Source organism: Platichthys flesus, chromosome 11, assembly GCF_949316205.1.
Source record: "Platichthys flesus chromosome 11, fPlaFle2.1, whole genome shotgun sequence".
Lineage (NCBI taxonomy): Eukaryota > Metazoa > Chordata > Actinopteri > Pleuronectiformes > Pleuronectidae > Platichthys > Platichthys flesus.
The window spans coordinates 11,382,681-11,399,032 of NC_084955.1; the positions used below are offsets into that span (position 1 = coordinate 11,382,681).

General features: G+C 43.0%; 1 protein-coding gene across 1 annotated transcript; it reads right to left on the reverse strand.

The window, feature by feature from the left end:
• Positions 1-4,872: 4,872 nt before the first annotated feature.
• sox4b (SRY-box transcription factor 4b) lies at positions 4,873-9,394 on the reverse strand. The gene has a single exon (XM_062399566.1). The coding sequence runs from the start codon at positions 8,836-8,838 to the stop codon at positions 7,585-7,587; it is 1,254 nt and encodes a 417-aa protein (XP_062255550.1). The 5' UTR covers positions 8,839-9,394; the 3' UTR covers positions 4,873-7,584.
• Positions 9,395-16,352: the final 6,958 nt, after the last annotated feature.

Sequence of the window (16,352 nt, forward strand, 5' to 3'; positions counted from 1 at the left end):
ACCTGTGGACTCCAGAAGTAACACTTGTCACATAAAAACACTCCTTGATTTATCATTTCTAATATTTTTCAGATTTTATTTTATTTAATTGCACATATCCGACAGAAACTTTCCTGGCTGCACCGGTGCCTGGAGACCACCTTTGTGTCTGGACAGCAGCAGCAGCAGGGGAACAAAGGAGGAGACAAAAGAAAAAGGTCTCATTGTTTCGTAATGCACAGAGAAGCGCGTCAATGTCGATAATGACTAAGATGAGAGCTGGTGCTGCTGCAAGGTGGAACCTTGTTAAGTGAAAAGCATCATTTGGAGTCTTAAAGGCCTTTGATTATGAGAAAAACTCATTTATCTTACTGATTCATAGCTTGTATCTTTTTTATGTATTAGCATGAGAGTGAAGTATTTAGTAATAAACACCATCAGCTTTTTATCTATTTCAGTTTGATTATATGACAACATTGAATAAATCCAAATGCATCACTGAACATTATTCATATTTCCATGATCACTCCAGTGTATTAATGACTCACGCTGATAATTGCCAACATATTACATCCTGAAACTGTTCCAATTGAGGGAAATAGAGAAGAGTTTTTCTACAAGTAAAATAAAACCTGTCCGTTCTGAATGTTCATCATATCCACCAGTGATTTTTGAAACACTGCACATGACCTTTCTTCTTCTTCTTCTTCTTCTTCTTCTTCTAAATCGCTCGGTTTATTCGTGAGTGGAAACCAATGTCAAGGTGCATTACCGCCATCTACGCACTCTACTTATGTAGCAAAGGCAAGATGTGAAACTAACACGAAAAAGGGAAAGTAACAAAAAATGATTTTGGTGTGGAAGCAAGCGGTGGCAGCGCTGATGGAATTTCATCTGTGCGTGCATGTGCGTTGGGAAGGGAACGAGGGGGAGGGGTTAGTTGAGTATAACAAACACAAGCAGAGACGGAGGAAGTCCTACTGTAACTGTGTCTCCTCCTTACCAGGTGTAAGTCCACCTCTGCAATGTTCCCAGGTCCAACAGGGAAATCAAACAACCACACACACAATACAGATGCACATGCAAACACGTTCAACCACACTTTTAAGCACAAAAACCGAGGCAGTGTGCTTCCACTGGACTAACACACAGTTCTTCCAGCCCTTCAGAGAAAGGAAAGACAGCTGTCACCCAAAGTTACCTGTCTTTTCAGAAACACATCTCAGGGACACATAGACTATAGATAAGACAACAGGTACCACCACCACCAATGTGTCCTCCATGCATTGCCAGGCAGATAGAGATAAGTGATGAAAATGAATTGCTACTGCACATTGGAGAACGTGAGCAAAATGGAAACAAGAGAAGCACATGATGTTTATGCAAAAAAGAAGAAGAAATAAATAAAATGCATAAGACAGAGAGAGAGAGAGAGAGAGAGAGAGAGAAATAGAGAGAGACATTCATACCTCTCTCGCCCCCACCAGCAGAGCTCTCATACCCCCCTGCTGTGGTTTTACTGGGCCACTGACTCCAGCAGTCAGTCTGCTCCGCTCCACCCTGGCCACTGCCTGCACGTCTCCCGCTGAGGAGTCAGCTGAGCCACGCATGAGACTGCACACTGAACAGGCTGCATACAGCTTAGTGGAGCTTAACACACACGCAGAAGTGCTAGAACTGTTGGGAAATTTGCAAGATTATACCACAAGTTATTATCTCCTCGCATATTATGCTACATATTTATCATTGTGATGGTATGAGAAATCTGGTTATATAGACCTGCTATTACAAGGAACGCACATGCTGACTGTGCTGACGTTAAATGTCAGGAGTTACACACGGACAATTGAGCTGTGAGAAAACGTGTATATCTGCATATTATGTGTGATACTGCAAGCACATGGTACTGTATAACAGCTTCATAAAATCAATTCTGGATGTATGCACTAATGCATAATCAAGGTACTGGCATATAAGCAAGGTGTTTGTCATTTACACCAGAAAATACAAAGTTGGAGCTTTTACTGTACCACAGAACATACAGATTATTATAAGCGTGTCGTTCGTTGTGTGTCTTTTCCTTGGTGTGTCGTCCGTTGTGTGTCTTTTCCTTGGTTTTATCTCCTCTACTGTGCAAAATAACTCATAACTCCAAGACTTATTTATGTGCACAACATTGTATGTGGTGGTGAATAAAGTGCACCTGACTTCGCAATGACGTTTTTACGGAAAACAAAATGCCTCGCCACTTACCTACTCATTACAGACAAACAATGAAACTAATTTGGCATAAGCAGGAGAGCTCATTAACATAACACCAAAGAGGCATTTGGCTCCATACTGTGTGTGATAGATACGCATAATGAAATGCTTGCTTCATTCTGTGCATTGCATAACACAATGGAAACAATTACAATTGTATAAAAGCACATACTTGAGTCTTGCTATCTTAAAGTACTTTTGCATCCAATTACTACATTAAAGATGCATAGATCTATGAACTGGTGCTTGTATCGCACATAATGGCTCCATATAGTTGATTACATTAACAGTCGCGGCACCTTTGTTGTAATTTCACACAATTAAAAAAAGCTACGAAGCTGTAGAATAAATTTGTGTAAAGCTGCTGTTTCAAGGAATTTAGAACCAACCAATACGCACTGTATACTTGTGATTCCTTTCAAATATTAAAACTAGAGGATGTGACACTGGTTTTAAGACGTTACAAGGTGGCATTGTTTGTGCTTTTATAATATTGAGCCTGACAGAAGACAAGGAACAACAAGATTAATGAAAATAAATACATTTGTTCATGTATGAGATACAAACAGTGTCTGATCTTACTGCGGGCATGCCCATGTCATGTGGTTTAATTTTATGCATAGAATTTCAACCACATACACAGAGACCAACACACACACACACACACACACACAGATGCACGCATTATAGACAGACAGACATGCTTGTCAGCTATGCTGGAGGGCCCTTGGCTGACTGCTGCTAAACCAGCCCTTCCCCCACAATAAGGGTCTGTCTGGGAGAGGGGGAGGGGAAATCATGACTGTCTGAACACCAGACAGCCGGCACGCGGCACAACGGTCTACAATAGAATAGAAATAGAAATAAAGCATCACTTTGAATATAGCATCAGTCGTCCTTGTATATGCACTGCTTGTGCTAATGATGTAAAAGGGGAATTGTTTGATTCTGCAGCAGGGATGAATTTTTCGCATTTGAGAAAAAATAGCAACTCATTAGTAATGAAACAGTGCTATTAAGTTTATTACTTTCCCCAAAAAATTATCAATATACAGCAACAAGCATAAAGATAAGTAGCAAGTGTGTCAAACATGGGTTTAGTCATGTGATGGTGGTACCACTACTCACCTATAATGCTTCAGAGGCCATTTATTACGGCTTCTATACTTAGAATATAATTAATATGTAACCAGGGTATATACGTTAATAGTCGACTACTGCTGTGAACTTTCTTATTGTTAGCATTGGTCAGCTTTTCATGCTGAACCCTTGGATTCAGATGAGGCTGTGAGGAGTCCGTGAATATGATGAGGACTGACCCTCCAGGGGTTTACAGGGGATGCATGGCGTACATTATGAGGTGGAGCCATTTGTTCATCTCCCTGCATTGTTGATTATTGTTTCATACATGTGATGATTTGTGTGCTATCTAAGAATTCATCATGCGTTGAGATATTCTGAGAGACAGGTTACTTACAGTGCTTCTGTTTTAGTGGGATTAAAACCTGTGTATTCTGTTTACTGCATGTCACACTAAACTATTTGCTGTATTCACAAAGTATCTAAATGGCTCTGCATTATGCATAATCCATTAGAATATAGCTGTTTATACAGGCTAAATAAAGTTGTACATGCCGTTGCTTTCAGGTGAATAAATTTGTGCAACACAGTTGAAATGATCTCTCCCCTGTTGCTCTGTATAGAGCCAGTTATTTCTGAGCTGGGTCATGTCATATGGCCATTTAATCACCAGGGCTCATATCAACACTCTCCCACTAAGGTGCATTTTAAATTCATGAGACTTAATCCTTATGGGGGGGGGGCTTACCATAAAAACCCATCAATTATGTGTCACTATAGGGTTAAAATAATCGTATTGATTCACTCCTAGCGAGTGCACTATATATGAATGCATATATTTCCCGACTCCACACCGGTGTTGTGAGCTTCTTCCCAAAGGATTAACGTTTCAGGACCCTCCCAAGTGTTTAGAGGATGGGGATCTGCTATAAAACTCTCTCCCAGTCAGCTCAGCCGATTGTACTATAACTGGGGGAAACCAGTTAGATTTTTCATTGCTTGATGATGAGCTTCCCAGAGGCCTGTTGGGTCATTTGCACTCAGACATGGACAAAACTTTTTGCTAATTGGCCTTTTAATAACTGGTTTGTAACTAAAGAATGCCAATTATATTTTTTGCTCATTTAACACTACCGAACATACAACCATCTTATGTCCTTTACAGATGGAGGTGATTATTGGTTTTGTAAAACAGTCTGTATTTGTTGCTTATTCCATTTTACTCACTTTAATGAGCCAATCCATATGGAGAGGTTTGCTATTAGGTGACATTGTTATGACCCATCGGTCATAAGAAGCCGATATTGACTGAGCTGATGCAGTGGTGAGCAGAATCAGTAGTTTTGTTAGGCCTGTGTGATCTTACTTCTCACTCTCACTGTGTATCTTTCATCAGAGCAATAGCAAAAGATCGATGAGCTGGTAATGATAATAATGAGTAAATTTGAGTCATTCCCCACTTAATTATCTGATATTAACACATAAATGTCACTTTTTGCTCCTGGCAGTCACAGAGAATCACAGAGAAAATGAAGAAAAAGAGTTGTAGAGTTTCAGTTCCAGCTGATATTTATTATCCTTCCTTGAAAAAGTTCTGTACACAAGTTTATATCAACAATCTGACAGGCAGTGAATGGACACAATTTAGCTGGCATGAGTCGCCCCCCACTTTCCCTGAAAAGAAAGGGAGGGACCTTTGTTTATGGCATGATTAGAGACAATAAATGATAATTCTACACAGCATATTGCACAGGATGGATGAAAAATAAAGTTAATATATTTAAAAATGCTTTTATATATATATAAAAAAAGAGTCCTGAACTGACCACCTTCAATGTAAGTAAGGATGTGTAAAAGATAGCAGTTCGAGACAGTGCCTGTCCTCAATAGCAACAACATACATAAACACACAATCTTTTTGCTTTATGATACAGTCAAATATACAAAGATCGAGTTTCACGTTTCATCGTTTTTTCCTCATTTTTTTTCCATTTTTTTCTGAAAAAACACAACAGCTAATAACCTGAATCTGAAATACAAATGCTATTCACCATGCCATAAAGATACTAAAACAATTATTAGCTAATGTTAGCCGACAAGTAGAAAAGATTATATATTCAAATACAATGAGAAACGCAGTACAAGTAGGTGTTGCGGAACTCAAGTCAGAAATTTGAATATGCTTGATGTTGTCATCCTTGTTTTCTTGCTATATATTGATAGCCGGTTCAATCCAGTGGTTGATTGGCAAATTTGACATCAGTAAATGAAAACATCAAGAAACAAGTCAAATTTAAAGCTACAATCTCCTCGTTTGTTGTCGTAGGCAAGATATCTGACAGGAAATGAAGGGGAAAAAAGCAAAACGAGTGGCTGCTCGAGATAGTGAAGCTGTTCAAACCCACAGGGTCCACAGGAATAGCCTCGAGAAATAATGCGTTCCTGTGTCTTTAAGGAGCCTGCAGTCTAGCACTGTAAACGTAGAAGGTAGGCTGATACAAAGACTGGTGCTGCCTTCAAGTGCTGTCGGAAATGTTGCAACTGCATTCTTAGAAGTGGGTCTAATGCCCCGTGCTGACAGTTTGTTGCTCAGGGACTGGACATCACAGAGGTCCTGTCAGCACTTGCTGGTAAAAAATTGTGAAAACTTTGCCGAATTAGTGAGTTCAAACACCAATTGCATACCTGATTTGCATCATCTCCTCTGCTCGGTCACTTACGTTAAAAAGTAGCATGGTGCCTTTCCTTTTTATAAATCAAACAATAGGCAACATAGTGATTTAAGGTGTTTTGCTGGCTGTCCTTAAAAAAACGAAAAAGAGCATTTGAACAGGCAACAAAAGTCATGCGTGAGATTGTGTGCCATGAGAACTTGAAGGCAGCATGAAAACCAGCCTGTTGGGGTCTTAAAAATGAGGAAATCCAATACAGCTGTATTAGTAGGCTACACACACCGATTGTTGACTCCCCCATTTGTCTATATAGATTTGTACAAAAATACACTGAGAAAATAATCAAACTGTTTCCCTCTCTTTTAAGTTTCCAAAAAGTGTGTGTACATTTAAATATAAAAAAAGAAATGAAAAAAGTTGTGTTTTTAAAACTTTAGCCCTTCGCCTGAGAAGGAAATGTGACAGACATACAGACGACTGTGTAAGAAAACAAAAACAACAACACAAGATCAGATCATGTATACAAGAAATAAAATAAAAAAAGATGATCAAGTCAAAAACGCTTGGCCCGGTATATAAATACAACATCCCATATAAAATGGCATCTGGATACATGTACAAAACAAAGCTCAGAGGATGAAAGACAAAATAAAAATGGGTGAGGATTTCTCTAGAACTAAGCATCTGAAATCAAAAACATGACAGAATTTTGGTCCTGAATCGTGGTATATAAAGTTCAGCACAGATTTGAAGTTGCGTTTGAGTCCTGAAGTTTGAAACGTTACAACAGCTGGTGATTATTTCAATGTCCATTTTTTTTTTTGCGTCCTTAAAAAGAGAAGAACCGAAGCGAGCGCCACCTATCCACTTAAATAATCCTAATACTAGTTTTTTTTTTTTTTAACTGCTCGACAGTCTTACAGAAAATCTCAGCACAAGATAGGAACAAAGTAGGCGGTCATGCTTTACATGTTTTTTGCTTTTTGAGAAACTATCCAACTTTTCCAGAAGAAAAACAACCCACCTGGTTTCATAGGAAGGAAACAAATTCCTTGACACCACATGAAAAAAAAAACAAAAAACTCAGTCCTGTTTCTGTACCTTTTTAGTGGTGAAGTTCACTTGGCGATTCGTGGTGGGTGCAAGAATGTCTTTTTTGAAATGTCCCTTTTTTCCCCCCTCTCCTTTCAAATTGAGCAACAACATTGATTAGGTGAACGGCGGAGCGCGTTTTGACGTGCAAATCAATCACAGTTAAAGTTCAGAAACAGCCCAGGACGAAGCGGCTCACAACCAGGAAACTGTCTCCTCGTGCTTCCCCGCACTTCCTCCACTGTTTAAAGTCCCAAGCAGCCCAACGCATCCAGAGGAAAAGTCCCCTCCAGACTAAAAGCACGTTGTTCGCCTTTTCTAAAAGTTGAGCCTTCCAGGGACGAGGAGGGACAGGGGGCTGCTCTCAGTGGGACTTGTCTAGCAACACCGGAACCATTAGTGCACCCACTGCTCCCCTGTTTGAGTGTGGTGGGATTTTTTTTTTGCTCGCAGGACATAAGCCTACCTGTGTCGGGTTTGTGTTTCTCGGCTCACTCGCTCAGTACGTGAACACCAAGTTGGAGATGGTGGACTCCAGCCAGTCCCCGGAGATCATCTCGCTGACTTCGGGCGTGCAGTAGTCGGGGAACTCGAAGTGAGAGCCCCCGGAGCCAGACTCAAAGTTCAAATCCAAGTCCCTGTCCAGCACCGAGGAGCCGAAGCTCCCCAGCGACATGCTGTCGAAGCTGGGGCTCGGGTTGATGTCGCGCAGGTCGTCCTCGAACTCCTCATCCTCCGAGGAGGAGGAAGAGGAGGAGGAGTGGGACGAGGCTGAGGAGTGGGATCCGGAGGGGGTCGGCGAGGAAGCCCGTCGGCTGCTGTATGTGTGCCCGCCGTGGCGCTCCGAAGTGCCGCCCGGGCTGCTGCTGCTGCTGCCGGGGGAGTCCGCTCCGTCCTCCCGGCCGCTAGCCGCGTCATCGTACAGGCTGAGCGGGTCGCTGCAGTCCGCCGAGCTGCTCAGTGTGGGGCTGGCCGGGACCGCCACGGAGGACGTGGGGCTCACGCTCAGGTTGGCCGCGCCGCTGCCGAACACGTACACCCGCTTGGGCTTCTTGGCATCCGGTATCTGCTTGGCCGCGGAGACCGACTTGGACTTGTAGAGGGAGTTGTGGTGGTGCTCTGACGGGTGCTCGGAGGCAAACGGTGATGCTTTGGTGCTACTGCCGCTGCTGCTCCCGAAAAGTGATTTGTGGGGTCTGCTGCTGCTGGGCGATTTGGATCCGCTCTTCCTTGAAGATGAGGATGACTTAGTGCTGGTGTTGTGTGAGCTACTGCTGACTTTCTCCGCCTTGTCTCCGTTGCTGCCGGGTTTGGAGGCGCTCGACTTGACCTTCTTCCTCGGCCGGTACTTGTAGTCGGGGTAGTCCGCCATGTGCTTCAGCCGGAGCCGCTCCGCCTCCCTGATGAACGGGATCTTGTCGCAGTCTCTGAGCAGCTTCCAGCGCTTCCCCAGCCTCTTGGAGATCTCAGCGTTGTGCATGTCCGGCGACTGCTCCATGATCTTTCTCCTCTCGATCTGAGACCACACCATGAACGCGTTCATGGGTCTCTTGATGTGGCCGCTCGGAGTTTTGCACCACGCCGGGTTTTCCCCAAGCTTGTCCCCGGCGGTGGAAGACGCCGTGGAGCCCGGGGAGAGAGGCGAGGCGACCGGGTCCAGATCCATGCACGCCCCGGAGTCGGAGCTCGAGTCCCCGGCGAAGAAGGAGAGCGCCTCGGCGGTGCTCTCTGTGTGGCTCATCTTCTGCACCATGCTGCCCGGTTAGAAGGAGGGAGAGCGGCGTACTTGTTCCTTCTCTCCCTCTCCACTCGGTCCTGCGATGCACTTTAACGCAAACTCAGCTGATTTGCCCCCTCTTCAGAGTTGGAGCAGTTGTGGGGGAAAAAGCGCAAAAAGAGGCACTCACTCCTGAGGTGTGCAGTAAACTCGGTGGCAGTTCAGTCCAAAGTTGCCTTTTTAAAAAAAGTTTAATTTCCAGGGTCTGTAGGTGTGGAACAGCTCGGAGAGTGTAGCCCTCTCTCCTCTGTGTGTCACCCTGTTATCAGTCTCTTCCTTCTGGGTTCTAAAATCAGTTCAGCCGTGTGCTGGCTGAACACAGTCTGTGGAGCAGCAGAGCGCAGACTGAGTGGCACAGTGCGCGCCCGGGCACTTCCTAATGTCTCCCTCGCGCAGTGTGTAAAGTAAGTGCTTTTCTCTGCATCAACTCTGTCCCCTCTGCTAGAAACAAAAGCCATGCATGCTGGGGAAGCAAAAAAATAGAAAACCTAGAGCGAGCCACACTGTCCGCCTTCCATCTGCAGACCGTGCGTTTCAAGCAGCCCTCCAGACCCGGCCCCCCTTGCTTGCATTTATCCCTTCCCGAGATACAACGGCGATAAAAATCGACCAATGGCGCGCTGTCGCTACCCTGCCTCTGCCCCAAACCCACGCCCCTTTCGGCTGCGATTGGCCAAAAATGGAATCTAATAATAATCAGCGCGTGCAATGAGGAGCCTCGTGTCTGACCTCATTCCAGAATACAACAAGAAACTTCAATTTTTTTAAAGAGACACTGGCTTATGTTATGGACCCCCCCCCCCCCTTTCTACTCTGGTACCAGCAGCCCATGTGTAGACCATTAACATGCAGCTATATGGAAACTTAAGTATACTGTACCGTATGGAAACTTGAACACCGAGTTTAAACCACTGTGTTTTACTGATTAAAAGAAATATACACTGTGATATTTACCCTATTGTTGTCATTATGAATGGTGCGCTCATGCAGTTCTGATATATACAACCACAAGTAGTCGTTATATAATACCCAATATTTACAATGAATCAAAGCCACAGTCTGGAGTAAATTCACTTGACATCCAAGGAAAGTATATTATGTTGTTGTTAGTAGGGTTATGTCTTTTCTTGAATAGCAAAAAGGAGACTTTAAATAATTGATACAGTTGATAACTGTTTTAACTGGCGCTTGTTTTGGATGGCAGGTGGTCACTGGCTGACCCAGGTCATGTATCATGGACACGCTGCAAAAATTAGACCGCGTTCAACAGTTGATGCTCTCTTACTGAGCGCGTCACAAACAGGGGAACGTCTCCTGGACACATCACGATCGTTAGGCTGGTGTGAGATAAGGCTCCGAGCCAAGCTGCGCTCGCTCCGCGCTTTCACCCCTCTCTCCTTCACTCCCCCCTCTCTCCCCACCTCTCTCTCCCTCTGTGAGGCGGGGTTGGGCGGTCTTTTGTCACATAACACACATCGAACCAACCCCTTCTCGGGCACACCAGACAGAGGCGAGAGAAGGGAGGCTGCAGAGAATCAGTTGGTTGTGGGTGTGCGAACACCAGCCTGTACGAGTACACACACTCGCACGTACACAACCGCACACCTCCGAATAGACATCAGGTGCAGTTTTCCTTCCAGAGTACCACAAACAAGACAGCGAAAAAACGCACGGCACAGCGTTTTTACGCACAAGGTATTGATTTTACGCATGAGGGAAACGGTGCCAAATTTGCCATAAGACAAGATGCAACTTGTGTGAAAACCAGATGATGAGTAGTAACACAACCATTATCCGTAATAGCTATGAGTTTTCTTTTCATTTTTTCCTCACTTATTTTGACGCGTGTAGAAGCGCAACATCTTCAGCTAAAGTTATAATAATTACCAATATACATTCTTATGTTGTATTTCTTACTTTAAAACATCTTTAAATATCTTTCAATAATAACTTCAGACTTCCTCTATAAGATATTACATCGTTTATTTTGCTAGTAAGTCAGCCGCGAGGTACAACAATTGTAAGGTGGGGATGAGGATACAAGCAGACCCTGCAAGTGAAGGTTGCAGTGGGGTGTGGGTGGGCCGCTAGATGGCGTCGCTGAGCCAGTGAGGACTCTGCTCGTCTGTGTTGCAGATAATTTAGGGAGGGTAACATAGATCAGACCGAGCATCCAGAATTTTTACCAGGGGTGAATTACATAATGTCTCTGTGAGATGGGGAGGCATTCAAGCGATACGTGTGTGTGTGTGTGTGTGAGAGAGAGAGAGAGAGAGAGAGAGAGAGAGAGAGAGAGAGAGAGAGAGAGAGAGTTAAATATGAATGCCATATTTGACTGAGGTAAGGTAGAGCAGGCAGGGAAATAAATGAAGAATAAATAAATGTCAAAGTGGGGAAGAATCCGCTCAGTCTGAAATCACTCACCTCTGTAATAATTCCAGCTTCTAAGAGAACACGTTTCTGCACCTGAGAATGTCATCAAAATATGAAACGAATCGGAGATGAAAATTAAAGTGTGTGTGTGTGTGTGACAGAACAAGTGTGTGTGTGTGTGTGTGTGTGTGTGTGTGCGTGTGCGTGTGCGTGTGTGTGTGTGTCAGTGAGTGAGTGAGTGATTGACGGAGAGAGAGAGATGGTCAGATGCTCTGTATCTAAATGAAAGGAGAGTCAGAGGTGACTTGGATCACCACTGGGAAATTAGTATGAAAGTAGAGTCACCAACATTACTGGATGCAATTCACTGGTTACAATTATATTCAATATGGCCTCATATCTGCAGTGCATCCAAGTAAAGCAGTGGGTAATTGGGCTCCAATTTGTGTGTTCATGGAGCAGAACTGCAATGGAAATAAGAAACGTTAACTCATAAACTCACAGAGCTCCTCGATGCCATTTTAATAAGAGACCGCAGGAAAGTCTTAAAGTGTGTATATCTCTGCTCTAGAAGTGTTGACACCTTGAAGGAGGAATTCACGAAGTAAAGATCATTGAATCATATTCTAAGGTTTGAAGCGATACTGAACCACGGTAAAGCAAAGCACCCCAATAGTGGGAAAGTGTTGTACATCTTTCTCCTCAGACTTTTTTCTCCTCCGATAAACTTTCTGAATCTCAGCGCACCTAAAGTGACAGCTGGTCAGCCTTTTAAGCAAACACCTTATTCAGTACCACGAGCAGGTGTCTTCTATTCTGTTCTATTCTGTTCTATTCTGTTCTATTTGGTTCTATTCTGTTCTATTCTGTTCTATTCTATTCTATCCTACGACCAAAAGATAAATAAGACCTTTCACCTAGTCTTGGCCTGCTAGTTCACTTGAATACACATCTTTTTCTTGGCTGCCCACACTTCTCTGTCTCTTTCTTTCTCTCCATCTCCCCCTCCCTCTCCTTCTGTCTCTGTACACATTAGTATGCCACACACACACGCACACACACGCACACATGACCTGAAAGGATAAGTAGTGCATTCAAACTTTCCTCTCGCTTTCTCTGTCTCTCTCTTTTTTTTTTTTTTTACTGCCATTGTTCCAGTGAGGTGCAGCTGCCACGCGAGTTGGAGTGGGTCGCGTGCCAGCCCTAATCTCAACAGGTGTTCTTTTGGGTGCCCCCCCACACCACCCACCCCTCTACCCAGCCCTATCCCACCCCCTCCCTCTCTTTGTCCTCTCTCTCTCCCCCCCTCTCTCTCTACTTTGCACTGCTCATTCTCCTCCCCCATGTACTTAACTTTAGAAACTTCTTCTCTTGCACTCTCTCTCTCCCCCACGTTCAGTTTTGCTTTACTAGAATGACAGAGACTGACGAGTAAGTTCACTTTTACCGAAGTGTGCTGGACAAGGTTTACCATGAAAGTGTTAAAATTTAAGAAAATTTGTCAAAAAATATTTAGTGCCTTACCCAAGTAAATGCACAGTACAACTGAATTATTATACCAGATATCTAGATGAAATAATTGGTTTAAAAAAATTACACAGAAAATGATCAAATGTGGTCTAATGGCGAGAGCTATAACAAAGACAAAGTTTTTTTAGTTCGATATGTTTCGAATCTGAGTTTTACTTGAGGAAAATATAGATTTTTTTTCAGTTTTGGTTTAAGAGTGTGTCAAACTCTTGGTATGCACGTTTTTTTTGGTAAAGAACTTGATCCCATCTTTATATAGGTGGTGTAGCAGGAAGTCTTGTTCCTTCTCTGTTCTCTCTTAGCATCTTACCTCTCCTCTCGTTTGTCTCTCAACTCTCCCTCTCCCCTCTCTCCCTCTCCCTCTCTCTCTCTCTCTCTCTCTCTCTCTCTCTCTCTCTCTCTCTCTCTCTCTCTCTCTCTCTCTCTCTCTCTCTCTCTCTCTCTCTCTCTCTCTCTCTCTCTCTCTCTCTCTCTCTCTCTCTCTCTCTCTCTCTCTCTCTCTCTCTCTGCTCTGCTCAGTTTAGGTCAGTTTATTTTATTGGCATGAAAGTGAGATGAACAGTGTTGCCAAAGCATCCCCCCATCTCTGTTTCTTTTCCTCTCCCCATCTCGCTCTCAAGATAAATCTGATCTGAGGTCATCTGTTATTCAGAACACTGACACCATATGGTCAGCCACCCACTCAGAGTACATCCCGTCGGTTTCATGAAAACTTAAAATCTTCCCATGTTAAATATTTATGGAGCTGTATATTGACCGGCTGTCACTAACCCTGCTAAGAGTTTAGCCTGCTAGAACTTTGAATCTTGACTACTTGAATCATTACAAAAGACGTTGAACTAGAAAAGTCCACATTTAAAAGATAATACATGAAGACAACTGGCTCTCCAGACATTAATAATATATAAGAAATAAAAATGCAGAAAAGGTTAGGTTTAAAATACAGTTCAACAGCTGCTGGTTAAGATGTTAAAACTTGAAATGATTTAGTTTTCAAATGGGAAATCTCTGCCATTGTAATTGACTACTAAAAAAAATCAACACAGTATAGCATCCAGTAAAAAATCGGATTCTGCTCTCCAGCCGTTATCTCGTTTGCAATTACAAGTGTGATGGATGATCCCTCGGGCAGAACCTGTAAAGAACTGCAGAATAAAGCTGTTGCCCCTTGACCCCGGTCAGACCCAACATCCGTCTGAGGGATCCGATCACAAGTGGTCAGCACTAGGTTCAGATCTGAACACAAATGCATCCTGAGATCCCGATCACTCACACACTATTTGCATTTCATTCTGGGCCACTCAGCTGACATCCTCTGACCCGCTCCAGTTTCACAAATGCTGCCACCATCGCAACATCAACGCTGACCAACACATAATGATTGGTATTTTTCATTGGGAAAATCTTTCTTCAATGCAGAGCTACACACAGCTCATTGATTCCCTCAGCACCTCCTGTCACCTTTCTCTTGCTCTCTTTCTCTATCTACCGCTCTTTCTTTGCTTGCTTGCTCATGCCAACACAGCGACACACACACAACACCACATACTTTTACAAAAACGTGGACAACAAACACATTTGTATTTTCAGACTTGGTAAAAAACACATCATTTGTTTTTGGGAACAGAAAGGACATACATAAAGAAAAGAGCTCTGAGCACAAGTGGTCAAGGGAGACACCTTCAGGAAGCATTTTAATGTCAGATGTGTCCACTTATAATCAGCTCTCTCCGGACAGATGTTAAATACCAGGTCTGAACAGATGTTTTGGTGTTGTGGGTACAGAGATGGGATTCCGCATCCTGAGGGGGCGGGGGGAATTTAAAGAGGCGAGAAATGTTTTAATCGTTTCATTCTGTTTCATGGAGCTAAACGAACTCTCAAACTACTGATTCACTCGCCTGGCAGGATGTGAAAATTACCAAGATTTATGTGCAAAACAATGCACACAGAAATCTGCATCGTTATTTTTTCACCTTAGTGTCAAGATCACCAGTGCCTGTGGTGTGTAATGCCATATAAGAGACTTCAGATGGACCACGTGCCTGCCGCCTTCAGTGGCTGTAAAGGAAAAAATCATCGGCAGGAACAGAAGGCCTTCATATATGGAGGCTGTGGTGGATAAAAGATTCTGGTGAGAAATAGCTTCAGTCTATTTCTCACCAGAAAAAACCCTCAGGTGTGCATACGACTCTGCTGACTCTGGCGGCAGACGGTGGAAAACACTGACAACAAAATTGCAATGGACCATTGGATAACCTGTACTGCTCCTTTCCTGCCGCTGCGCAGGCAAGGAAAAATAAACACACTACCTCATGAAAACACAATGCACACAGATGACAATGATGCCTGTGGCGTGTATCGCCAAACTTCAGTACATACGATTAAGCTCTTTGATTTATTATATATTTTTATTGTCATCAAAGTCAATGTTCACTACAGTCAGTGTTTAACAACCCTACAACTGACAGATGGATGGTTAGTGTATATATGAAATGTATTTATTCAGTCGTATTTCTAATGCTTTGTTTGAACAGGTGTTTTCAGGTACAGATACAGACAAAGATGCAGATGTAAATACACGCACACACCCAGCAGTCAAAGTCTTATCTTATCCAAAAAGAGCAGCTGCAAAGTATGACCCTAGCTTAGCTGTGTTAATGATTGGTGTTGTGTGTTTGGTAAGTGTGTATGCGTGTATTTTACCCTCACAATTCCTCCTCTTTCTCAACTGACAAGAGCTCATTATTATTGGTGCAGCTTTGATTTGTGAAGTTCAGAGAGGTGAATTTGAACATCTGCTGCATTTTGAGGTTGTGTATGTAGGGGAGAGCAAACACAGGCAGGTCTCAACTATCATGGTCGTGATTAGGTGAACACACACACACACATTCAGCAGGTGAATGGTGACAAACCCCAGTGTGTAAGATCACAACATTTAAAAAAGGCTAAGAGCTCTCATGATTTGTATTGATTCATCGATCTGAGGGATTGAAAACTCAATAATCATATTATTTTAACAGTTGTAGCATCAGAGTGTCAGTACATTACACACAAGTTGTCCATTAGTTTTCATTTCTTGCAGCCTCCTGTCTTTGCCCAAAATATGTATTTGTTGCTATAGCAACACAGTTAGCTCCAGGAGCATGTGTAACTTGGCTCCAATCTACATTTTTGCTTTTACATAAAGAACGTGGATGGAAAAGCGATGGATTAACACCTTTGTATATTCAGTCATTTTAAGTAATCTGCTCCAAAAAGTGGTACATGAAATTACCTAAATGTACTTTGTCATACTCAGACATAGTTTTACTGAGAAAACCTTAAAGAGGTTTGTAATTTATTTCACATTTTTCACCTTGTCTTGCAGTTGAGTGTAATGATAACGTATCAAACTTTAACAGCATTTAACTTTATCTGACTGAAATATAACATAATCTAATGCATGCATAAGTGACACATTTTGATCCAATAACTGAGTGAGACCGGACTGTAATGAACAGCCTGTAGCTGGGCTTCAAAGGCTCTGACTCCTGACAAAGGAATAATAATCTCGCTGTCATTCAGAGAGGGATCAGACTCACGTA

Bases quoted from the DNA above. Each gene is read 5' to 3' on its own strand.
- sox4b (XM_062399566.1), bottom strand. From the start codon at position 8,838: ATGGTGCAGAAGATGAGCCACACAGAGAGCACCGCCGAGGCGCTCTCC.